Here is a 24,643-nt window from a genome sequence, read left to right as displayed (position 1 = left end):
TTGTCTATACTTTACAGATGAGAAAACAGACACAGAGGGGTGAAGTGACTTGCCCAAGATCACACAGTTCAAAAGTGTCAGACCAGGGATCTAAACCCAACCCTCCTAGCCTCACAGTTGGAATCCTAATCTCTATGTCCTCTGCCTCATGGCAACCACAGTGAGTCTTTAAACACATAAATCAAAAAAATACATACATACATACATACATACATACATACATACATAAATCAGCTCACCTCATGTCCCTGCCAAAAGCTCTCCCATGACTCCTAGGATGAACTCCAGACTTCTCACTATGGTCTGTGAAACCCTGCACGATCTGCCCACCTCCCCAACCTCATCCCTTCCCACTCTCCCTTTGGCACACTCTGTTCCTGGAACACAGCAAGCCCACTCCTACCCCAGGGCCTTTGCACTTGCTGTAGGTAGAATGCTCTTCCCCAGAAGATCTTTGCATGCCTGGCCCTTGTATCATTCAGGTCTTGGTTCAGTGTCATCTCAGAGAGGTATGCCAGATCACGGAGACCGAAGGACCCTCAGAGGCCAGCCCCTAGACTCTTTACTAAGTAGCCCAGATTTATTTCCATCCCAGCTCCTAGAACTGAGAGCTTTATTATGCCTTGTCTGTTCTATCTACACTTACCACAAGACTCAACACAAGGGCAGGCGCTTTGTCTGTACCGTTCACCCCCAGCCTGTAGCACAGACCTGCTGCATATACTAGGTGATCTATATATGTGTCAAATGAAGGATTGAGCCAGGGTGGAGCTGTATGACTGTGCGTGTGGCCTCATGATTGGTGTGTCTACAGCCAGGGATGTGGGAAACCACTTAGCCCCGGCCCCTTCCCCGACAAGAGGTCGCCCCCAATCCCCTTCCTCATCAGCACTGCCTCTCTCACTCATGCCTCTCCGACTCACTGTGCTCCCCAGGGCCGCCCTCGCGGTCGCTGGAGCCCCCCGAGGAGCCCCTGCAGACGCGGCTGCACCGCCTGGTGAACCCCAACTTCTACGGCTACCAGGACGCCCCCTGGCGGATCTTCTTGCGCAAAGAGGTACCTGGCCCGGCTGAAGCCAAGGGAGGGGCTGCAGGGGGGCGAAGCCCTCTCCCCTGCAAGGGGCAGGGAGGAGGGGCAGGGCTGGGGTGGGGCACGAGGTGGGGCCTGGGCTAGAGGAAGGAGTCAGGGCCAGGGGTCCTGGTGGTTTGGAGCCCGCTGTATCTAGGGGGTGGGTCCGGGTGTGAAGCAGAGTGAGGGGACTGTCCCAAGGGCCTCACTGGAGCCCCGATCCCACAGGTGTTTTACCCCAAGGACAGCTACAGCCACCCTGTGCAGCTAGACCTCTTGTTCCGGCAGGTGAGGTCTTCTTTTCCCTTTCTGCCTCAGTGTACTCATCAGGGCAATGGGTACATAGACTAGCTGTCTGCAGATTTTGCTTCTGTACTCTTGGATTTGGGGTCCTTGACCACAGTGAGGATGGGAAGCTGTTCTACTGAATTTCCCACCCTCATGGACAAGGTCAGTAAGCCCACAATTTGATTTAACCAGACACACCATTTTTCTGAGCTAGGTGGGACTCAGAAGTCAGATCCCAGCCCCAGCAAGCAGAGGAGAAAGCTAGGGCCCAGGAAGGGCGGCATGGGTTGTAGAAGAGAGGAGGAAGGAGGGGCGCCTGGGTGGCTCAGATGGTAAAGCGTCTGCCTTCGGCTCAGGTCATGATCCCAGGGTCCTGGGATCGAGCCCCACATCGGGCTCCTGGCTCGGCGGGGAGCCTGCTTCTCCCTCTCCCTCTGCCTCTCTCCCTGCTCATGCTCTCTCTCTATCTCTCTCAAATGAATAAATAAAAAATCTTAAAAAAAAAAAAAAGAGAGAAGGAAGGAGGGGGGCCTTTGTAAATGGGATCTGATTCACACAGATGACCCCACTGCTGCAGAAATAGGACCCTCCGCGTTCCCACTCCCACTAGACCAGTCCAGCCTGGGCTCCCAGCGCGGGGAGTCTCACCAGCCACCCGCATTGTGGCCCATTCCCACAGATCCTCCATGACACACTCTCCAAGGCCTGCCTGCGCATCTCTGAGGACGAGAGGCTGAAGATGAAGGCCCTGTTTGGTACCGAGGGGGGCGGGAAAGGACACGGATGGGGCAGCCAGCTAGAGTCAGGCCAGTGCTTTCCCAGAGGGAGATCGGGGCTGACAAACCCAGCCCCGTTTGCCTCCCGGACAGCCCTCCTGGCTCTGCTTCTGGCCTCTTCCATGGCTAGGTGCCAGGCTGAGTTCAGTTTTGCCTGACACACAGTGTGGCCCTAGCCATCCTTTCTGTCTGTGTAGACACTGAGAACACGTTGTTCCAGTACCTTCTTGCCGGGTGTCAGCCTCCCTCCCTGCAATGTGGGCTGGCAGGGGAGGAGGAGGGAGGGTTCTGACCTGACCCGGCATCCCTTAGCCCAGAACCAGCTGGACACACAGCGGCCCCTGGCAACGGAGAGCGTGAAGCGGGCCGTGGTCAGCACCGCACGCGACAGCTGGGAGGTCTACTTCTCCCGCCTCTTCCCCGCCACGGTGCGAGCCCCCTGCCGGCCCCCACTCACCCAGGGGCTTCAGGGAGGAGGCTAGAAGATGCTCACGTGTCCCTTATCCCCGCCCCAGGGCAGCGTGGGCACCGGTGTGCAGATCCTAGCTGTGTCCCACACAGGCATCAAGCTCCTGCGGATGGTCAAGGGCAGCCGGGAGGCTGGCGGGCAGCTGCAGGTCCTGCGCACATACAGGTGACCGGCGGGCGAGACTGGGGCTGGCTGGAGACGGCCGTGGACCGGCAGAGTAGCGTCTCCTCCCCGACCCTTTCCCCAGCCGACTGCCGAGTGCCTGTGATGTGCCAGGCTCTGTGCCAAGCCCTTTTGAGCAAGTCCATTTTACAGACGGGGAAACTGAGGTTCAGTGAGAGAAGTGGCTTGTCTCAGGTCACACAGCCAGGAAGCGGATGAGCTAGAAGCCCACTACCCTGTCCCGCCTCTTAGACTGTACCCCAGCCCTGCCCTCCCCACTGCACAGTGGGGGCGTCTGTGTTGTGAACAGCCGAGTTTTGTTGCAGCGGGAAGGGCAAGGGTGCTCTGGCATAAGACCTCGCTGAGTCCTTGGACCCCTCCCCTACCAGCAGCCCCTTTTGTCGTCTGTCACACAAGGACAGGGATAGAACCTCGCTCTTTGGTTGCGTGAAAGCCTCTTGCTTTGAGAGATGCAGAGAATTTGGTCAGTGGGTGAAAGATACATTTGTGTGGGCGAGATCTGGGAGGTTGGATTAAAAAACAAACAAAATGGAGCAAGGCAAAGGGTAGTGAGGGCTGGAGTGTGAGTTCACAGGGTGCTAGGAAATGAGCGGGAGCCACAAGCAGGATGGGGAGGGGACGCTGCGCAAGCTCCCCGGGTCCCGTGGTGACAGGTGGCAGGGGGCTTGGGTGGAGCTGGGCTTTGGGAACGGTACAGGGCAGGAGCAGGAGGAGCAAGAAGGGTAGGGAGGAAGGCGCCCTCTGGCCAAGGAGCCCTGCCTTCAAGCCACTTTCCCGTTCTCCAGCTTTGCGGATATCCTGTTTGTGACCATCCCCTCCCAGAACATGCTGGAGTTCAACCTGGCCAGCGAGAAGGTCATCCTCTTCTCAGCCCGAGCTCCCCAGGTCAAGGCCCTGGTGGACGACTTCATCCTGGAGCTGAAGAAGGTCAGGGTCCTCCTACGGATGCCCCCTCCTCAAGGGGCAGGGGGCGGAGAACAGGGCTCTCGTGCACCTGGACACACCAGCCGCACCTGCCTGGGCAGCATGGATGCCATTGTGGGTGTGCGTGTGCGTGTCCAGAGACTTTGGTCATCTTTCAGGCCTTTCCATAGGCCGTGCTGCCTTCCACCTGGGACACCTGTTCCCACTTCTGCCGGCTCCTTCGGAAGCCTTTCCTGATGCCCTCATCATGGGTGTCACAGCACCCCCCACCCCCGAGCTCCAGGGCGAGTGCCCCCTTCGGCCTCCCACAGCCTCCCTTCCTCCCGACTGGGCAGCCTCAGGCCCAGCGGCTGGCCTCAGTGGGGCAGCTTTGGTGAGGGACGGGATGGCTAAGGCCTATGCATGTGCCCTGATGGCCGCCTGTGTTCATCGGACCCCTGACTCCAGCCCATTACAAGGCCACCCCTTCGACTTGCGTAGCGTCCTTTCCTTTCTCACCCACGGAATGGTCCCTCCCCCAGGAGTCAGGGAGGAATGGCTGTGGATGAGAGGAGCCGGGGTGTGCCCCAGGCTTCTGGGAGGAGGGGGATGGGACCGCAGCCCCTCACCCTGCCCCTGGGCGACCCAGGACTCGGACTACGTGGTCGCGGTGAGGAACTTCCTGCCCGAAGACCCCGCGCTGCTGGCCTTCCACAAGGGCGACATCATCCACCTGCAGCCCCTGGAGCCTCCTCGAATGGGTCAGGGCCATGGGACACAGTGGGTACGGGAGGGGGAGCTGGGCCAGGGGGCCTCCCTGGCAGGTGCTCACATCAGCTTGACCCCCAGGCTACAGTGCCGGCTGCGTTGTCCGCAAGAAGGTCGTGTATCTGGAGGAACTGCGGCGCAGAGGCCCCGACTTTGGTGGAGACCCCCGGATCCCCTCCCAGCCTCCAGTGCTCCCAAACCTGGAAACCCTAAACAGTTCCTCCTGGCTTCATGCACTCACACTGCACATGCTCGGTGGGGCTTTCTCGGTGCCCCGGAGGGGTCTGGCCTGGCCAGGCCTCCTCAGGCACCTGCTGCGGCCCAGTCAGTTCCTTCTGGTGGCCCCTAGCCCAGCCCTCTGCATATCGGGCTGAGGGGTCTCTGTGTTAGTGTCCCCATGTGTGTGGCCTGGGTCTCTCTCTTTCTGAGAGTCTACAAGCACCGTTTTCTACTCTACCTCCCACTGAGGGAATGCCTTCCCTTTCCCTGTGTCCTTGTCTGCAAATAGGCTCCATGGCATGCCTCCCTCACAGACCCTGGGCAGGGGCAGGAAGGTGCTCGAATATCCCTAGAGGGGCCCCTTAATCCCAAGACGAGACCCTTCTCTTAGTCTCAGACCCCTTACCTGCGCCCTAGGCTGGAGATTCGGGACCATCCACGGGCGCGTGGGCCGCTTCCCTTCGGAGCTGGTGCAGCCTGCCGCCGCCCCCGATTTCCTACAGTTGCCAGCCGAGCCAGGCCGGGGCCGGGCCGCCGCCGTGGCCGCTGCTGTGGCCTCCACAGCGGCTGCATGGGAGGTGGGCCGCAGGAGGGAGGTGAGACCGGCAGGGCCGGCCATGGGGCTGAGACCGCGGTGCAGGCAGACAGGAGCAAGGTCAGCCACGGGCGTGGCCAGTCCCAGGATAGGGCGAACCTGGTAGGGCTAGCCAGATGTGTGACCCACAGGATGTGACCAGAGATGGTTGGAGGTGTGGCCAAATGCGGTCGGGATGGTGGGGGTCAGCAGAAGGATTGTGTTGAGACCCATGGGGCAGGGACCAGCCTGGGGGCCAGTAGGGGTGGGGCCAGGCAAATGGGGCGGGGTCAGGCATGTGGAATGGAGCTAGGGAGGGAGGGGTGGGGTGAGGTAAAACTAAGGAGTGAGGGAGGATCAGCCACAACCAAGCAGCTGGGGAGGCCAACCCTAGGCTGAGATGGGGGGCGTGGCCAGGTGCCGCAGGGGGCGGGGTCAGCTGGGCCCGTGGGAGGTGTGACCAGGCAGACGGTGCCAGGACTACCGAGGGGGAGTGGGTCTAGGTGGGTGGGGGTTAGGGGCAGCCTGAGAGGGTCTGTGCAGAGTCAGCCTGTGGTTGGGTGTGGCAGCTATGAACGTGACCAGCTCTGGCCCTTCTGCAGGGTCCCCCGGTCAGGGCTGGCCCCCCTGACCGAGCAGAGGACAGCCTGACTCTCCCCCCGTACTCGATGCTTGAGTTTGCCCAGAAGTATTTCCGAGATCCACAGAGGAGACCCCAGTGAGTGGTGGCCCCACCCCTGGTCCCCACTCTGAGGAAGGTCCTTCTGGGGCTTCTTGCAGTCATCCAAGTGGGGACACCCCACTTCTGATGGGGGGGATGAGAAACCACCCAGATGTGAAGTCCACCTGCAGCCTCCGCTTCTGGGAGCCTTCCTGCCTGGTTGACTGACATTGGGTCAAGAACACTCTGGGTGGAGGGGCGCCTGGGTGGCTCAGTTGGTTAAGCGACTGCCTTCGGCTCAGGTCATGATCCTGGAGTCCCTGGATCGAGTCCCACATCGGGCTCCCTGCTCGGCGGGGAGTCTGCTTCTCCCTCTGACCCTCCCCCCTCTCATGTGCTCTCTCTCTCTCATTCTCTCTGTCTCAAATAAATAAATAAAATCTTTAAAAAAAAGAACATTCTGGGTGGAAAGGGGATGTAGCTGGAGGCTCAGAGGCAAGACTAGTTAGTAGTGCCTGTCTCCTGTTGCAGGGATGGCCTCAGGCTAAAATCCAAGGAGGGTCGGGAGTCCAGAACCTTGGAAGACATGCTTTGCTTCACCAAGGTGTCCAGCCCCAGGCCTGTTTCCCCACCTGTAAAATGGTGATGCAAGAGCCCCCGCTCCCAGGCCCCTCAGGCGAACAGCCTTGTCCTCAGTGGGACCCCTCCCAGCTCTCAGCACCCCAAGGGCCTGATTCCTCCCAGCGGCAGCATCTGTCCCCATTGCCAGGCAAGCCTGGCCACCTTTTCTGTGATGTGGACTCTCCTGTCATAAGACGGGAGGCACCACCTGGCCCTCCTTCTGACTTGTCCTTCCGCCATCATGACACAACCCCCCCTCCTCCCCTCACAGACCCCACTCCAGGAATCTCTCATCGAGCTCAGCGACAGCAGCCTCAACAAGATGGCCACCGACATGTTCCTAGGTGTGGGGGTGGGATGGGACCGCGGCCAGGGCCCCGGGGCCGGGTGGGATCCAGCACTGCGTGACCCTGCTCATTCCCCCCACCGCCCCGGTCCTAAGAGTCTTTCCCTCCCCGCAACTCAGACCTGGGGCCCCATTAAAGGAAGAGGAGCCCCCAGCTGCCTCGGTTGTACCCTCCCAGGGACGGACCCAACCTTGGGGTACCCTGGGGTGAGTGGGCAGTTGGGGTGTCTGGTGGCCTGAGTGGGACAAGTCGTTCCTATAGCTGTGATGAGGTTCATGGGTGATGCTCCGCTGAAGGGCCAGAGTGAACTGGATGTGCTTTACACCCTCCTGAAGGTCAGTTCAGCAGACTTTGCCGGATGTTCCCTTTCCTGCTTGTGGGGCTCAGTTTCCCCATCTGTCAACCAAAGTTGCAGGACATTGCAGGGCGAGGAGGGGGGAAGCCCAAAAAGGAGTGCATCCTGCAGGTGGGGAAGGGGCTGGGGAAGGGACACCAGGCCTTTCTCCAAGTGCACACCCTGTTCTTCTCTGCCTCGTGTGTGGCATGGGCCCTGGCTTGCCCTCCTCCAGCTGTGTGCGGACCATGAAGTCATGCGGGATGAGTGTTACTGCCAAGTTGTGAAGCAGATCACGGACAACACCAGTACCAAGCTGTGAGTGAGCTGGGCCTTTACCTCTGCCCCCTAGTCCCCATGCTGTGTCCCTGCTTCAGGAGGGGCCAGTTCAGCCTCTCACCCCCCACCCAGGTCTTCCCTCCTGATTCTCTCCCCCCTCATCCTTTTCCTCACCCAGTAGACAGACCACATGTGCTTGGAATTGCTTGGTCTGGGACAAGCCACTGCTGCTCTCTGAGCCTCGCTTTCCTCATCTGTAAAATGGCAATGATAATGTGTTAAGTCCAGGATCTTGGTTTCAAGTGACAGAAGCCGCATCCAAGCTGATTTAAGCAAAAGAGGGTTCAGGTGACTGAAAGGCCTAAATATAGCTTCAGGCACGGCTGGATCCAGGTGTCATTGGGAACAGGCTTTCTCTATGTTCTAGTCCTGCTTCTCCCTGTATTGATAGCATTCTTTTTTTTTTTTTTTAAAGATTTTATTTATTTATTTGACAGAGAGAGACACAGCGAGAGAGGGAACACAAGCAGGGGGAGTGGGAGAGGGAGAAGCAGGCTCTCTGGAGCAGGCAGCCCGATGCGGGACTCGATCCCAGGACCCTGGGATCATGACCTGAGCTGAAGGCAGTCGCTTAACCAACTGAGCCACCCAGGCACCCTATTGATAGCATTCTTAAGTAATATCTCCCATCCACTGGTAAGATGCCAGCTCTGGGGAGACATTTTCCAGCTCAGTAATCTTAGGGAAAGCAAGATGGACCTGATATTGTAGCAAAAATTCCCAAATCCAGTCTTTTTGGCTTGAATTGGTCCCGTGCCTATCCCTGAACCAACCCCCATGGCTGGAGGATACGGAGTTTGACTGGCTAGAACTGGGTCAAATTTTCATCCCTCAACCCATCACCAGATCCAAAGGAAGGCTGAACTCTAATTGGCCAGACCTGGATCAACTAACCATCCCTAAACCAATCACTGTGGCCAGGGGGCTACAGTGTTCTAGTTGGCCAGACCTGGCTCCCATGCCTGGCGCCAAACCACGGTGACCTAGGGAGGAGTGGGTGCTTTCTTAAAGGAAGCCCGAGTGCTGTCCCCAGACCCCAGCAGTCCCCACGAATGAAACCTCACCTGTGGGGCAGGGTGAAGGTGAATGACTGTGTCTTGCCCAGGACTGACACACAGCCAGTGGCCAGCATGGGATGCTCTTATTACCTACTAGGTCCACCCTCCCGTCCCCATCTAGTCTACCTCCCCCACTCGCTCTCCATCCCCCCGAGGAGTTTTAGAAGCACTCGGCATATCCTCCGGCCCCTTCCCACCCCCTGGCCCTCCCTGCCACTACCTGTGCCCAGCCCCACTGGGTTCCTCTTGCCCTCCTTTGAGGACTTCCTCCCAGGAGCCTCCCCAGAGAGATTCTACCCAGAGAATAACTCGAGTTTTTGCGCATGTCCGGCCTGTCCTGTCAGGGACCTCATCTCCTCCTCTCCCTGTCGCCCACCCTGGCATCCCAAGCAGAATGTACCTCCTGCATGGCTGTGGCCCCCCCCCCCTCCTTGGCCAGGGAGCACCCTCAGCAAACAGGAGCTGCCTGAGAGCCGGAGACGTCCAGCCGCGTCCCAGGAGACTCCTGGAGCGGCACTCCAGGGCTGCGGGCACCTGTGATGTGGCCCTGTGTGCGTGTGCCCTCAGGGACAGCTGCCTGCGAGGCTGGAGGCTGTTGTACATCATGGCTGCCTACCACAGTTGCTCCGAGGTCCTCCAGCCACACCTCGTTCGCTTCCTCCAGGACGCGAGCCGGACTCCAGGCCTGCCCTTCCAAGGTGAGGGTGAGTGGTGACTCCGAGTAGTGAGCACGTGGAAGGGACTTCTAGGTGGGCCCAGTGGCAGGAGCAAAGTCCTGGAGGTGGGACTGTGTGGCATGTGGGAGAAGGAAGGAGGCAGCAAGGGCCTGGTGTGCTGGGTGAGGCCTTGCTTCTCTCTCGGCCATTGCGAATCCACGAGGGTCTTGAGTGGGTCTGGGCAGGGGTGAGACCCAGCTGGTGGCAGGGTCTCAGCCTTTCCCCACTTGGAGTCTGGAGGAAAGGGGCCAGGCCTCAGCCTTACCCCGACCCTTGTTTCCAGAGCAACCCCTGGGTTCCGCCTAAGAAAAAGGTCATCATGGCAGTCATGAAGGAGATAGGGCACCTCACTTTGCCTGCCCCCGAGTCCTCCTCTTTGATTCAGTTAACATTCCCAGACTGTGAGATGAATAGACCCAGCTCCCCCGCAGGGAAGGGCTCCCAGATCCGTGGAGGCAGCGGGATGTGCCCAGAAGTCTTGCCTCCATCTCCTCCCCAGAGCAGGGTGAGGGCACTCTTTAACCCTGAGAAACAGACGGTGCAGTCTTCTGCACCGGACTCTGGGTGAGGGAGGGTGGTTGGCAAGGGGGTTCCAGCTGGCGGGGGGACATACCCCCTGGTCAGCAGCTGGAGGTGACAGCTATTTTCCAAGGCTCAAAGGTAGCCAAGGGGACCGTGGGCTAGACAAAAGGCTTTAACCACATGGGATGTGGGTTCGAATGCAGTTCTTATATAGCAGCCCTCAGCCTTGGGCAAATCCCTGCCCCTCTCGGGGCTGTTTCCTCAGCGACCACGTGGGAGAGGAAATGCCCCATAGATTGTGGAGAGAAACCAGTGGGCTCGTGGCTGGTGGCCGGAAGAGCCTCTTTCTCGCACTGCCTACCCTGGGCAAGGCCTTGACTCCCCGTCTCTGCAGGTATTGCCAAGGCCTGCGAACAGAATCTGCAGAAAACCTTGCGCTTCGGTGGCCGCGTGGAGCTCCCCAGCAGCATGGAGCTTCGGGCCATGTTGGTGAGCGTGGGGTGGGGTCAGGAGGGGCGTGAAAGAGGAGCCCTGCCCAGAGACCCTGTGGGCACTCAGCGTTCACAAGTGTTCCTGCCCACGCCGGTCCAGAGCCCCTTGGCTTGGGGGACTTCCATGGCCGGGGACAATTGCTGGCCCAGATCCCAGGACCTGGCCTTTCTCATGTCCTCCCCTCTCTCTGTCCCAGGCGGGCCGCAGTTCCAAGAGGCAGCTCTTTCTTCTCCCTGGAGGCCTTGAACGCCATCTCAAAATCAAAACGTGCACTGTACGTGAGGGACTGTTTCTGGCAGGCAGGTGCTGGAGGGAGACTGGTGGGCCCCCAAGGGTGCTGAGCCAGGCAGGGCAGGACTTATGTCTCAGGGAAGCAGACCAAGTCTCAGAGAGGTGAGGGGTCATACTGCCAAGGAAGAATCTGAACCCTGAGTCTCTCAGACTCCAAGAGCTGTGCTCCTTCCCTGCATGAGGCCGATTCTCAGAGGATCGTTCGTGTACCTGCAGGGGGCCTGAGGAACTCTGTGCTTGGCTTCCCGGGGCCTGGGCCGACTGTGAGGACGGAGATCGGCTCAGTTGGCCCAGCCTCACCCTTCCCTCCCTCCAGGTGGCCCTGGACATGGTGGAAGAAATCTGTGCCGAGATGGCTCTGACACGCCCCGAGGCCTTCAGCGAGTATGTCATTTTTGTCGTCACCAACCGAGGTGAGCGGCCAGGACTAGGGACGCTGGGCCCAGCCTGTAAGGCCCAGGTCAGATGCCACTTCCTTCAGGGAGCCCCGGGCTGCCATGCCTAAGAACTTTCCTGTGCGCCAAGCAGCCCCAGCTCTGGACGTTGGTCTTGCCTACCAGACTGGAAGTTCATGGAGGACAGCGGCTTGCTCAGCGGGAGCCCATGGGCCCTGCCCTCAAGCAGCTCACGTCCTGGGAAGTTTCCTTGAGTAGGCCCTGGCTTCTGGGGCCCGCCTGTCTCTCAGGCTGTAACAGTGGTCCCGCCTGGCCCTTCTCACGCGGCCCAAAGCCCCTTCCATCTGCGGCCCACTCTAGACCGTGGTCTTGCCTCCTGCCCCCGTGGTCGGCCCCAGCCACCTGCACCCAGCCCTTGTCGCTGCTGCCTGGGCTCTGAACTGTGTGTCCTCAGTCCTGACTGCCCGGGTCCAGCTAAGACAGGGCGGGGCAGTGGTAACAAAATGGTCCTCATAACTGACATTTATGGACCAGATACGGTGTCCCAGGCACAGTTCCAAGCATTTTAATTGTAAAACTCCTTTAAGCCCGGCAGCAACCTTACGAAGTAGACGGTGATCAGCCCCATTGACAGGGAAACTGAGGGCCAGGGAGGTTGAATAAGTTTCCTGTGGCTGCTATAACAAATTACCACATATTTAGTGGCTTAAAACAACACAAATATATTATCTTACGGTTCTGAAGGTCACAAGTCCTGAAATGTCAGCAAGCCTGGCTCCTTCTGGAGGCTCTAGGGGAGTATCCCTTTTCTTGCCTTCTCCAGCTTCTAGAGGCCGCCCACACCCCTTGGCTCCTGGCCCCTTCCTCCATCTTCAAAGGCAAGAGTGTAGAATCTTCAAACCTTTCTCTCTCTCTCTCTCTCACCTTCCTAACTCTCCTTCTGAGGACCATTGAGATGACATCGGGTCCACTTCGATAATCCTGGATAATCTCCCCTTCTCCAAATCCTTAATTTAAGCACATTTGCCAAGTCCCTTTGCCATGAAGGCAAACATATTCACAGGTTCTGGGGAGTAGGACATGGACCTCTCTGGGGAGGGGGTCCATTATTCAGTGGAGGTTAAGGGATTTCCCTAAGGTCACACCGTGGGGATTTGAACCCGGGCAGTCTAGCCTCAAGAGTCTGGACTTTGTCATCATGCCACACCCCCTCTTTGGTAAAATGTTACTGAAGATGTGGGATGGGGAGCAGGAAGGTCAATGCAAGAAGGAAAAACTTAAACCTCCCTCACAGACTCAGACCCCCTCATTGCCAGGCCCCAGTCCTCCCCACCCCCAACCCATTCCAGGAGCTGGGCAAGGGGTCTCTCCTGAGGGAGTTCTGTAGAAAAGCACCCATGGGTCTCATGATCTGCGGCCTGTGGTGCTTCTCCCTGTCCCCAGCCTCCTCTGGAAAGGGGCTGGGCTTCCTCGGAGCATAACCCAGGACACTTTCTGAGACCTAGATAGGCTGTAGCTTGGACTGGAATTATTCCCAGCTCTGCTCATCAGCATTCTGCAGACATAGGGCACCCTGTTCCATACACATGCTCCCCTTTAGGAAGGACTCCACATGCTGGAGCGGGAAGGGCCTCGCCCAGGCTCTGCACGTACGCTCTGCAGTCACCCCCGGCTCTCCACAGGCCAGCACGTGTGCCCGCTCAGCCGCTGTGCCTACATCCTGGACGTGGCCTTGGAGATGGAGCAGGTGGATGGTGGCTGCATGCTCTGGTTCCGGCGTGTGCTCTGGGATCAGCCACTCAAGTTCGAGAATGAGCTCTACGTGACCATGCACTACAACCAGGTCAGCACATGTGGTCCACTCTGGGGTTCTGGAACCTTCCACACTCCCCTGTGCGAAGTCAGACTGCACAGCCTTGGCATCTGAGGCCTTCCCAGCTATAGCGACTCTGGGTGCATGCTCAGTTTTCAGAATCCCCGGCCCACTGGCCATTCCTGAGTGCTGCAATGCAGATGTCCATGACACTCTTCCTTGGCCACTGTGGGGACTCCCATGTGGCCTTCAGGGCCACGGCCCTCCCCGCTCACCCTCACATGCCTCTCAGTGTTCCCCAAAGCCCAGGAGGGTGGCCGGCCACCCCAGCCCAGAAACGGGCGGGAGCGGAACTATTAAAATCGCGTGTGTTCACGTCTTCCTCAGAGGAAAGCGTGAGTGCAGGCCTGCCTGCAGCCCCTGATCGGAATTGTCCCCCGCAGGTCCTGCCCGACTACCTGAAGGGCCTGTTCAGCAGCGTGCCAGCCGGTCAGCCCAGCGAGCAACAGCTGCAGCACATGTCCAAGCTGGCCTCCCTGCAGCATCGGGCCAAGGACCACTCCTACCTGCCCAGTGTGTGAGCACACCCCTCACCCCGCCCCGCCGAGGGCCCTTCCAGGCCCCAGCACTCCGCTCCTGCACCCGCATCTGCCAAGCTGGCTGGGAAGGTGGGGGGCGGGGGCTGGTCCTGGCCCTGGGGCCGAAATCTTCCACCACCCACCGTGAGCTGGGACTCAGCCTCCTTCCGCAACACTTTGCGTCTGGTGGGTCTTCACAGCTCAGAGAAAATGGAACGATAAAAAAGCTTTGGAGATGCACAAAAAAACAGGTTTCTGTGGCCACGCAGAAAGATTCGGCCACAGAAACGTTCACCGCGGTACCACAACCTCAATCCCCAACAATAGGAGATTCCTTAAATAAATCCTGGGTGTCAGGCAGCCTTTCAACCTATGTCCCCAAAGAGGTGATACATCAGTCATCCTAAGGCTTTTGGTCTCAGAACATTTTTGCTCTTAAACATAGGACCCCAAAGAGCTTTCGTTATGTGGGTCGTACTTACAGTATTGAAAACTGAAACTGAGAAACGACTTCAAATATTTGTTTGAAAAATAAGGATAATGTATTAAACAGTATAAATAACTGTATAATAACTGTAGTTCTAAAATCACGTGAAAAGCAGTTATAACTCAAGCAATGTAAATTATGTGCCGATACAAACAACTTCTAAAAAACAACTGTATTTTCCTAAAAAATCGGAGAGTGGCACGAGTTTACGTTTTGCCCATCTCTTTACCAACTGGCCTAACAGAAGACAGCTGGTCAGATGTGCTTCTGCGGTCGGTGAGCTGGGATCTCACAGGTCATGTGGCCTCTGGCAAATTCCACTTGTGCGAGAACAGGAGGGGAAAAGGCCAAGTAACATCTTAGCTCTTAATGTTATCAGGGAAATGGCTTTGACCTCCCAGGCCCTTGGCCACAGCCTGAGAAGCCCTGGTATGAATAATAGTGAGATAACGTAGGTAGGTACGCTGTCTCCGTAAAACTCTTTTTATGTTCCAATTTTAGGCAAAAGGCGAAGGAAGCACGTACAGCTATAATCCCAATCCTGGAAAAAAAAAAAAAATCACTGAGTTTTACTTTTTGGAAGGCATTTTGCGTGCATCATCGCAGCTAATCTTTATTTTCCGCCTTACAGACAAGGAAATTGAGGCCCACAGAGGTTACAGGGCTTACTGAAGCTTACCCAACTAATAGGTGGGGAAACTAGGATCCAAACAGAAGGGACTGGAGTAGGGGCTCTGTTGGCCCAACGGGTCCAGCCTGGAGCCCCACGCTGCTCTGCTCCATGCTCTGACCCGCTGCTGCTGGTGGTCACTTTGCCCCCCACCCCCACCAGCATATTCCCCCTGCCCCAGTGCGTCTCACCCCTATGGCCTGGGCTTCCCCTTGGGGATTGGGGCTACAAAGGACTAACCCACCTTGGGTTCAAGCCTCGGCCCCCTAGTTCACTCAGTCACCGTGTGACCCGGGGCCAGTCAGGGAACTTTTCGGAGCCTCAATCCCCTCATCTCACACAGGGAGCTTAGTGGTAGGGGCCACGGTCATGGATAGGGGCCACGGTCATGGAGCCCCTGCCATGGACCAAGGTGCCGAGTGAGCCCACTTGACAGGCAGCATTTAGTCGTCCGGGGAGGTGCAAAGATCATGTCGGTTTGGCCTAACACCTGCCCCGTGGCGAGGATGACTGAGACCGCGTGCAGGGCACGTGTGACCGTGGGCACTCAGGCCCGCTATCCCTCCACACGCAGGCGAGAGGTGCAGGACTACATCCCGGCCCAGCTGTACCGCACCCTGGCCGGCTCGGCCTGGCTCAACCTGCTGGGCCAGCACCAGCAGCAGTCACAGGCGCTCAGCCCCCACCAGGCCCGTGCCCAGTTTCTGGGTAAGCGCCTGCGGCTGGGGCAGATAAGCGAGGGGTGCTCCTGGAGGGTGGGGAGGGAGGCACTTTTTTCTTTGCACAAAGGCATTTTCGGTGCTAGCCCAGCCAAGCACCTGCCTGGAGAGAACATCTTTCTAAAATGTTCACCAAGGCACCACCGAGGCTCTGGGCGGCCCTGGGCAGATGGGGGTGGCGGGTGCTGGAGAGGCGGGAGGAGCCCTGGGGTGAGGACACGTATGCTCGACGCAGGACGCAGCCTCCGAGGGAAGACGCAGGCTGCAGCCTGACCGACCGCCCCTCTTCTCCCCACCCCAGGCCTCATCAGCGCCCTACCCATGTTCGGCTCCTCCTTCTTCTTCGTCCAGAGCTGCAGCAACGCCTCGGTGCCAGCCCCCTGCATCCTTGCCGTCAACCAGAATGGCCTCAACTTCCTCAGCGCCGAGACCCACGTGAGTGGCCGGAGCCTGGCCCCGCCCCGGCCCCGCCCGGCCCCGCCCCCTGTCCGCACCACCTCCGGGGGCTGAGCTGGGCCCCCGGCACGCAGCAGGCTCCGGCTTCGCCCCGCTCTGAGCCTCACGGGCCCGTCCCTGACATGGGTGCAACGGCAGAACCCACCCCATTGGGCTGTGGTGAAGGTCAGCCGCGGTGGGCGCTCACGTAAATAGCGCACGGGTCCAGACACTGATTCTTCCCCCGTCTGGAGGCCCGAAGCCGGAGAGCAGTTGGTTTCCACCCCCAGCCCCGCCCGAGGCCTCTTTCTTGGCGTGTGGATGGCCGCCTTCTCCTTCCTCACTGGCCTTTTCTCGGCATACACATCCTTGGGGTCTTCGTCGTGTCCAAGCTCCCTCTTCTCCTTAAGAACACGGGTCGGATTTGAATTGCGCCCACCCTGGTGGTCTCATTTCAACTTCGTTTCCTCTTTCAAGGCCTTGTCTCCAAATACACTCACACTCTGAGGGACGGGGCGTTAGGACTTTATTGCAGGTGATTCTAGGAGACACTGGAGTGAGGAAGTGAGACCAGGAAGGGACGTCTCACACAACTTGGGAACACACTTTCTGGAAGGGTGTGTGAGCAGCAAGCTCCCGCTGTGGGAACTGGCGCTGGAGACAGCCTGGAACACGCCCCTCGAAGGATGCCCTCTGTTCTGGGGGCGAGGGAGCCGGGGTGTCTACCCACCTTGTCGCTCTCTATCACTAACTCCCATTGCTCTGGATTTCTGTGCACGGGCTTGGGCTTTGCTCCTGGGGGCAGAAAGCAAGCTCCAGACAAAGAGGGGCAGATGTTGAGAAGTAGCTTTGAAGGGAAGGTCAGGGCACCACTGGCACCTACTGCACCCCTAGCTCCCAAGGCTTCAGAACAGCGCCCGGCACACTGTCGATGGGTGCGTCTGTATTTGTGGAATCAGTTTCACAGGTGAGGAAACTGAAGTCCAGAGAGGTGAAGCGACTTGCCCCAGGTCACACAGCAAGTCCTAGGGAACTGGTGCTCCAGCCCAGAAGTTCTGCCTCCTATGGATCTGATCTGCAGGGGAGAGGTAAGGGTGGGTGAGGCTGTCCCACCCACAAGCCTATCTCCTCCCCTCTCCCTGTAGGAGCTGATGGTGAAGATCCCCCTGAAGGAGATCCAGTCAACTCGAACCCAGCGACCCACGGCCAACTCCAGCTACCCATATGTGGAGATTGCACTGGGGGATGTGGCGGCCCAGCGCACCATGCAGCTGCAGCTGGAGCAGGTGGGTCCAGCCCCGGCACCCAGGCCTTGTCACCCAGCCCCTCCCTCCTTCATTCCACCCACCAGGCTCTCTGCTGGGCCTGGCTCCAAGGTAGGTCCAAGGTGCCCCAGGGAGCATCCATCCAGCCCAGTGCTGGGGACAGAGCTAACCCAACTGAGCAAAAACTGTAGGTCATTCGGGTGGTCTCCCAATGAAGCATCTTAGTGGTAGGCTCATGGGAAAGGGCCCAGGTTATTTGCAGAATATTGAGGAGTTTGTTGGGGAACTGGGGAGACACAGCCAGGGCAGGGAAGGTCTGAAAAGCCTTTAAATGTCAACCTAAGAATCCGGGGCATTCTCCTGAGGGCACTAGGGAGCCACAGAAGGTTGGTAAGAGGGCAGGGACACAGGAAGTTTGAGGAAGCTCACCTGGACTGAGGCTTGGAAGATGGATGGTGAGGCCTGGGATTGAGGGTAGAGGGTGGGGTCCTCATGTGACAGACAGAGAAACTGAGGTCCACCTGCCCTGTATCTTCCCATATTTTTAGCAACTGTGGCTGCTTCTTAAAAGGCATGGCTGACCTCTAGACTCCTGTCCAAGTCTCACACCCCTGGGGTGAGAGTTCTCATCCCACTGGGGAGAGAAGATTGAGGCCCAGGGAAGGTGTGGGACCAGGACTAGGGCCTACACATGTCTGCCCTTGCCAGCCTTCCACATCCCCTCAAGATCTGGGCCTAGGACTGGCCCCCACACCAGGGCCTGCCTTGGAGGGGCCGACCTCCCAGGGCAAGAGGGAGGGACTCCCACCACCCTAGCCCTGCCTCTGAGGGACACAAAAGAGCCCTTTCGGCTCCATGTACCTCTTGGAGAGCTGCAACTCAGGACCAAGCCAGACCAAGTCTGCTTCCCACCACACCCCAATTCCGCTCCTGCCAAGCTCACCCCCAGTCTTGGCCTTACTTCTGGCCTGGCCTGCTTCCCAGAACCTTCCTCTCTGAGCTCACACCACAGTGAACCTACCTTATGCTCCTTCTTGGGCTCCTTTTCTGCTGCCCCCTCCCCTGGATGATGTCTGAATGTTGCCAAGTCTCAGCCCCTCGCCCCGCACTCTTTCTGGCCCTGAGGCAACCGTCTCTGCTGTGACAGCCCCCATATTTCTGTCTCCTGCCCTGACCTCTCATCATCTCCCCTGGAGACCAACAGGCCTTACTTGAGAACCCTCCCAGGCACTCTCGGGCCCTAACCCAGGGGCCCTTTTCCTCCCCGTCGCCTCCTCTCTTTACCTCTCTGGCCTCTGCTCTCACCACCCCCCCACCCTCTGCTCGCAACCCTGGCCTCTTCCAGCTCCCTGATGCCAAGCTTGCCCTCACCTCTCTGCCCCAGACCCTTTGCACTCCTTGTCCCCTCTTCCCTGGTTCGATCCAGGGCTCTCCCCGTCCTTCCATTTATCTGGGTGCAGCACAGCATCACCTCTTTCCAGAAGCTTTCCCTGACCTTCTCCCTTATATATTACTATCTTCACCTTGGTAGAACTCCTTAGGGCTTGCAGATCAGTTACTTGTTTACATATTGTCTGTTTCCCCCACCAAAATGCCAGCCCCAAGAGGCCAGCTCTGTGTCTGTTTTGTCTCCATTGTGTCCCAAGCACCGCACCTGGCATGTAGTAGATACTCAGAAAGTGGTTGGTAGGATGGATGGTTGGATGGGTCCTTTTTGGCTTTTCCACTTCTTTGCAGACCCCAACCCCTTTGATGCAGCTGCCTCTGCCTCTGGCATGTTTGGGGCGGGGGGGGTGGTGGTGGTGCATTCATTCATTGATTCAACATGTGACCACTGAACATCTCTACGTAGCAGGCTGTGCACTGGTTACAGGGAAACTGAGGTCACTGTGACCCTCTCAGCCCTGGCCCTCACCGAGCCCCAAGTCAAAGAATCTCTCCAGTAGCCCACGATCCGTGCTGAGAAGGATGTAGCTGAGCTTCCTGGGATGTAGTCAGTGAGGGCTTCCAAGAGGAGGTGATGCTGAGTATTGCGGCAGCGCAGCCGACAGACCTAGGTCCCCGTCTCGCGCACCTCTGACAGGCTGCATGAGGGGGATGTCAAGGCGCCCCACTTCTTACTGAGCTTCAGTTTCCACACTTGTCAGGTGGGGCCACGGCTCCAGGGAGGCCTCGCATTTTGCACGTGGGTGGGAGGGTTGGCTGGAGCATTGGCTGGAGTGGACGATGCCCATCATGCATGCCCTGATTTCATCCCCCGAGGGGGCCCCCCAAGCGTGGGGCAGGCACCGCTGACGTCAGCACAGATCGCTTCGGAGTGGGGCCTTGGGCCTCTTACCCCCTGGGTTCAAGTCCCCACCACCTGCCTACCAGCTTCGAGGTCTGGGGCAAGTGTTTTCAGAGTTCTGGCCTCAGTTTCCTCGCCGGTGGAATGGGGTGTAAAAGTGTCTGCCTCATAGGGATACGGTGTGGACGAGAAGGGGTAAGCTGCAGGAACTTTCGGGACGGTGCATGGCACACAGTCACGGCTCAGTCCCTGTCCTTTCTCTTTACCTCTGTCAGGGCAGCTCCCGTGGCCCCTCGCAGATCCCTGCAGGGATGCCCCCGCCGCCTGTGGTCTGAGAACCACTCTCAGGTGGATTTTCCACAATTCTCTGCCGCCTCTTCCTCCCCTCGCCATCTGGGAGCCCTGAGGCTGGCCCATGGCTTATTCTCTGCCCTGGGTGCCCCGTGGTAACCATGGCAACACATCACTAGACACTTACCACTTATCAACTAGACTCATTTTTTCCATTTAAAGGGTTTCCATGTAATAAAATCTCACAGAATCCTCCCTGCAGCCTTGTGAGGCAGGCCCTGGGAAACCGAGACCCTACTGATGAGGCCGCTGAGGCTCTGAGAGCTGAAGTCACCAGCCCTAGGTCACGCCGGTCACACGCAGCAAAGGTGGCCGATGCGCCTGGTCTCCTGCTTACTGACCCTTTCCAGCCGGGAGGCGGAGACAAGGGTGGGACCCGCCAGTCCTCTCCCAACTACATCTCACCCCAAGGGGAGAGCTGGGGGAGTGTCTCTGGCCGCGTGGACTCTCACCATCTCTCCTGCAGGGCCTGGAGCTGTGTCGGGTGGTGGCCGTGCACGTGGAGAGCCTGCTCAGTGCCCGTGAGAAGCGGCTCACGCTGCCCCCCAGTGAGATTACGCTGCTGTGACCCAGCCCCCGGCCCTCCAGCTGCCCTCTCCCAGAAGGCTTGCTGTGTGGCCCCAGGGAGGTACTGGGTCTCGCTGGGCCAGTGACCCCTGGAAGGGACCAGACGCTTGGTAGGGAGACTAAGAGGTGGTAGGACGAATGACCTAAGTTCCCGGGCGTCACATACGCAGTATGGGCCCGGCCCCAACTCGCCCCTGTGGCAGAGAAGCCCCACACCGATGGTCTAGTCAAACTGGACTCTGCATTTGCTTTACTGCGGGTCTGATGTTCAAATCTGCTGCAGCCCCTCACGTGCCCTCGAGTGCTCCCCGCACCGCTGCTCAGCTTGGATTTCTGGCCCTTGGTCTTGTCTGTGCACATAAAGGGTGTGCCTGGAAGCCATTCCTCCCTCCACACAGTTGCTGAGTAGCTGGAAAAGCAGCCTAAGGGAGGAGGCAGGAATTGGGAGGCCCAGCTGAGCCCCTGACTCACTGCCCGTGAACAGAGCGTCCAGCAGAGACCTGTCCTTATCTCTCCCTGCAGACCCGTCCCCCCAACTCCACACTCCTTAGGTAGCCCCAACCCCAGGCCCCCATCACTGGATGGCTCACACAAGGTTTGAGAGGGGTATAGTGCAGGGAGAGAGAAGTTTCACGTCAGAGTCTGGGGAGGAAGCAATCTGGCGAAGGCTTCCCAGAGAATGGGACACAGGGGTTGGGTTATGAAGGATGGCTTTCGGCATTTGCTAGGAATAGATGGAGGGGAGGGGAATGAACATTCCAGAGAAAACAGTGTTCATTCCATTTGTATCCCCCAGAGCCTAGGACAATGCCTATCACAGAGTAGGCACTTGCACAACGCTTGTTACATGGATGAAAGGATAAATAAATAAATGTTGATGGAAAGTGCTGGTGCTTTGGGGAACTTGGGGAGGAGGGAGGCACTGGGCTTGGGAGAAGGCTGGATAGGTATCTGAGGGCATAAGTAGCTGGAGCCATGGTGCCTGAGGACAGATGTATTTACTCATTCAACAGCTATTAAGCACCTACTGCGTACGAGGCAAATGCCAAGCCCTGGGACTTGCTCACAGTGAAAGGACTATAAACCATGACAAGATCTGTGAGTGGAGTTAGCTAGGTGATGAGGGGAGGCAACAGCATGTGGGCTTTACTCGTGGAGGACTTGAGACTGAAGAGGCCAGCAGGGATGGATGGAGTCAGGCTTGCAGGCTACACTAGGGATTTAGGATTTCATCCCAAGAGTCATGAGGAGCCTTCAAAGGTTGTTCGGTGGGAGAAGGGTTGTAATCTGCTCAGATCAGACTTTGAAGAGGTCATTTCGACCACAAAGCAGAGTGAACGTAGGGGACGGGGAGGCCAAAGCGGGGGCTGCTGTCGTGTCAGCCGGGAAACTGTGGTGCGGACGCTGCTAGTAGTGACAGGCGGGGAGAAGTTGGCATCTCTAGGGAATCAATCAGGCTGTCCTGAGACAGGGAAGGTCAAGGAAGAGCCCTTCACACATAGGCCACGGGGCTGTCCCACTTTCAAACACTGTCGGGGTGGCTTCCCCCAAAGCAGCCCCACTGAGAGAAATCCAGTGCATGTAGCTGATTTGGGAAGTGAGGGAAGTGGAAAAGGAGCCAGAAAGAGTGCGTTTTCCATCAGGCTACCCCTGCTGCAGTCACTCTGTCCCCCCAACTCCACACTCCTTAGGTAGCCCCAACCCCAGGCCCCCATCACTGGATGGCTCACACAAGGTTTGAGAGGGGTATAGTGGAGGGAGAAAGTTTCACAGGTGAGGGGCGAGAGGCCTTCTGGGTTTCAGAATCCAGGTGGGCCTTGTGAGTATGGCCCCTTGGAAGTGGCTCCTCGAGGTTGAGCTGCCCTACTGATGTGCATGGAACTGAGAGGAGCCTTCCAGCCCATCCCTGGCAAGGCTGTAGATCTATGAGATGGAAAGGGGACTGAAGCCTAAGTTTTGGGGGTGGTTTGCTACATAGCATCGGACAACCCAAACACCAGAGCTTTGGGATTTCAGGACCTAGTAATTCAAGCCCTTGTAAAAGGAGGTCACAATCCCCAGAAGGCAGAGTGGAGAGTCAGGTGTGACAGGAGAGTCAGACCCTGCTGTGTCCCTCGGGCACCGTAGCGATACCACACTAGGCCCCTCTACCTGGGCCAGGACCTAGAAAGACAGGAACTCCAGGTAAGTGTGTGGAGATCCAGAGTAGAAGGGACCAAGCCTCGGGGTTCCCAGCCGAGCGTGTGGTGAGAACAATACAGGAGAAAGGTCTAGGTCGCCTGGGAGCCCGAGACAGTCAACTGGTAAAGGCTTGAGGTCCCAGATGGGTGTGGCAGGATGCACCATATTTGGGCACCGAAAAGTAACCAGAAGGACTTCATTGCATCCCCTATGTGGGACAAGTGGCTAGACTTGGTCAGGTTCTGGGGTCCACATACTCCCCTTGCTGGTTCCCCCTGCCTCGGGGTGCTGCCTGTTGCCCAGAGCCCACAAGCCTATTAAGAGAATCTTCGCTTGGTAGTTGAAGGCTGTGGAGCTAGCTGATTAGCTGTGTGGACTTTGGCAAGCCCCTTGCCCTCTCTGAGCCTCTGCTTCCTTCTTTGTAAACCGGAAGCACTGACAGAAGTCTTACAGCAAATACGTCCTAAGGGGTCATCATTATGTCCAGCATAGGGTACAAATGGATGTCTGGGGTGGGGGAAGACTTTTTTCCTTTAAAAAGCTAATTCTCACCAAGTTTTTACTCTGTACCAGGCATTGTACATACACTGACTCATTTAACCCTCAAAGTACCCCCAGTGAGGTGGGGACTGTTATCACCATTTTATATACGGGAAAACTGAGGCCCACAGAGATGAAGCAGGTAACCACTAAGTGACCTAGCCAAGATTCGAACATAGGCAGGCTGGCTCCACAGTCAGTGTTGTCTCTCAGTGAGGCTCAGAGAGGGGAGGGCTCTGGCTCCAGAAGAATCAAAAAGGAGCGCACTGAAACTTTGGATGGGGGGTGTGGGATGGGAGGGGTTGTTGAGACCTAGAGAAGAGGTGAGCCTCATTTTTGTCTGGGTGAGGGGAGCTGGGCGCCGCACAGGAGTCTCTGGATTTTCTCACGACTGTGATATGACCTCCCTGTCAAGCAGGTGGTGGGCAGAATCTAGTGCCCCCCCATGTTAGAGGGCAGTTTCGAGGTAGGTGGGAGCTGGGCTTCTGGAGGGCCTGAGCCCTCACAGGCCAATTGCTCATTATGCAGGCGAGGGGTCCCTGCCCAGGCCTTCACAGAGCATGGCCGAGGCGGGGCTGAAGCAGGAGCCCAGGCCGCCTGACCACAGCCTTGCCCATCCCACAGGCCCTGCTGGCCTAGCCTTGCCCAGCAACGACACAACCCACACCTCCCAACAGGGACCGGCAGGCCCTTCGGTTTGGAAACGGAGACCCTGACTAGAGGTGTGCAATCCCCTCTGCTTAACATACATGACCTCGTTTCGTTCTCACAGCTACCAAATGTGAGGGTACTAAGGTTATTCATTTTACAGAGCACAAGACTGAGGTTCAGAGAGGGTAAGTCCCTTGCCCAGGGACTTCAAACCCATGTCTGTCAGTCTGGTGTTTGGCAAGTTGGGGGGCGGGGGCGGCAGTGGAGAGGATGCAGAGACACACGGGCGGGGAGCAAAATGGCCAGGGAGGTGAGGCTGAAGGCAGAGGCCAAGGCCAAATCACGAAACCAAAGATGCATTGCATTTCAGTGAGTATCTGGGAAGGCTGCTAGGGAGGTGAGCTGAGCCTCAAAAAATCAAAATGAAGGAGATGGGTGGAAGGAACTGGCATTTCAAGAGGAAGAAACAGCTTGGGCGAGGGCCAGGAGGTGTGACGGAGTATGTCTGAGCGAGGCTGGCGCTCAGAGTTCGCGGGGAGGGGAGAGGAGGCGAGGCCCGAAGGGTCTCAAACAAAGGCTTTGAACGCCAAGCAAAACAGATGAACTCGATCCCGAGAGCCCCGGGAGGTTCTCGAGAAGAAACCCGTAGCTGGGGACCCGCCCCTGCGCGGAACCGCCACGCCTCTGCCCGCGCCACCACCCTGTCCACCCGCACTGCTTCAAACTTTGGAATTGTCCCTAGTGATTAGCTATAGTTTTGCCTTCGCCGTGCGCCTACTCGTCCCCCTGAGTTTCCTTCCGTCGTTCCGAAGAGGAGCCCCTATACCCATCTTTAACCCGAAGGAAAACCGACGCCAAATCCCCGCGCGACCCGCGGCTGCGCACGCGCCCGCCGCCACCGGGACGTGACTCGTGGAACGTCCACTCCGGGCGGCGGGGAGGCGGCGGGGGTTGGGGGCAGGGAGGTGCCCCCTCAACGAGTCCCGCTTCTGCGGCCGTCGCCGTCTGGACTTAGAGCTGAGACCCGGTGCTTTCGGCCCCGCAGTGTGAGAAGTTTCTGCTGGTTTGAGAAGT

General features: G+C 58.0%; 1 protein-coding gene and 1 long non-coding RNA gene across 2 annotated transcripts in view; one reads left to right on the top strand and one right to left on the bottom strand.

The window, feature by feature from the left end:
- Window positions 1–21,091, top strand: part of MYO15A (myosin XVA) — a 50,867-nt gene extending 29,776 nt beyond the window's left edge. Inside the window, exons 42-65 of the mRNA XM_045888150.3 lie at window positions 936–1,057; window positions 1,298–1,357; window positions 2,037–2,112; window positions 2,446–2,561; window positions 2,649–2,767; window positions 3,571–3,712; window positions 4,338–4,449; window positions 4,538–4,612; window positions 5,093–5,271; window positions 5,852–5,967; window positions 6,442–6,514; window positions 6,803–6,875; window positions 7,140–7,213; window positions 7,448–7,530; window positions 9,177–9,307; window positions 10,242–10,336; window positions 10,536–10,613; window positions 10,947–11,043; window positions 12,708–12,868; window positions 13,282–13,415; window positions 15,148–15,281; window positions 15,594–15,727; window positions 16,873–17,013; window positions 20,097–21,091. Coding sequence (XP_045744106.1) covers window positions 936–1,057; window positions 1,298–1,357; window positions 2,037–2,112; window positions 2,446–2,561; window positions 2,649–2,767; window positions 3,571–3,712; window positions 4,338–4,449; window positions 4,538–4,612; window positions 5,093–5,271; window positions 5,852–5,967; window positions 6,442–6,514; window positions 6,803–6,875; window positions 7,140–7,213; window positions 7,448–7,530; window positions 9,177–9,307; window positions 10,242–10,336; window positions 10,536–10,613; window positions 10,947–11,043; window positions 12,708–12,868; window positions 13,282–13,415; window positions 15,148–15,281; window positions 15,594–15,727; window positions 16,873–17,013; window positions 20,097–20,198 — 2,627 coding nt within the window. The 3' untranslated portion in view covers window positions 20,199–21,091. The remainder of the gene's footprint in view (window positions 1–935; window positions 1,058–1,297; window positions 1,358–2,036; window positions 2,113–2,445; window positions 2,562–2,648; window positions 2,768–3,570; window positions 3,713–4,337; window positions 4,450–4,537; window positions 4,613–5,092; window positions 5,272–5,851; window positions 5,968–6,441; window positions 6,515–6,802; window positions 6,876–7,139; window positions 7,214–7,447; window positions 7,531–9,176; window positions 9,308–10,241; window positions 10,337–10,535; window positions 10,614–10,946; window positions 11,044–12,707; window positions 12,869–13,281; window positions 13,416–15,147; window positions 15,282–15,593; window positions 15,728–16,872; window positions 17,014–20,096) is intronic.
- LOC135363013 (uncharacterized) lies at window positions 13,949–15,722 on the bottom strand. Its single transcript, XR_010408683.1, has 2 exons — window positions 15,612–15,722; window positions 13,949–14,444 (listed from the first exon to the last, which is right to left on the bottom strand). It is a non-coding gene; the product is annotated as an uncharacterized LOC135363013 (long non-coding RNA).
- Window positions 21,092–24,643: the final 3,552 nt, after the last annotated feature.

This window comes from Mirounga angustirostris, unplaced genomic scaffold (genome assembly GCF_029215605.1).
Source record: "Mirounga angustirostris isolate CCGP_5_RB_7025 unplaced genomic scaffold, mMirAng1.0.hap1 SCAF_17, whole genome shotgun sequence".
NCBI lineage: Eukaryota > Metazoa > Chordata > Mammalia > Carnivora > Phocidae > Mirounga > Mirounga angustirostris.
Note: the sequence above shows the minus strand (reverse complement) of the source record. Positions and strands in the feature narration are given on the sequence as shown.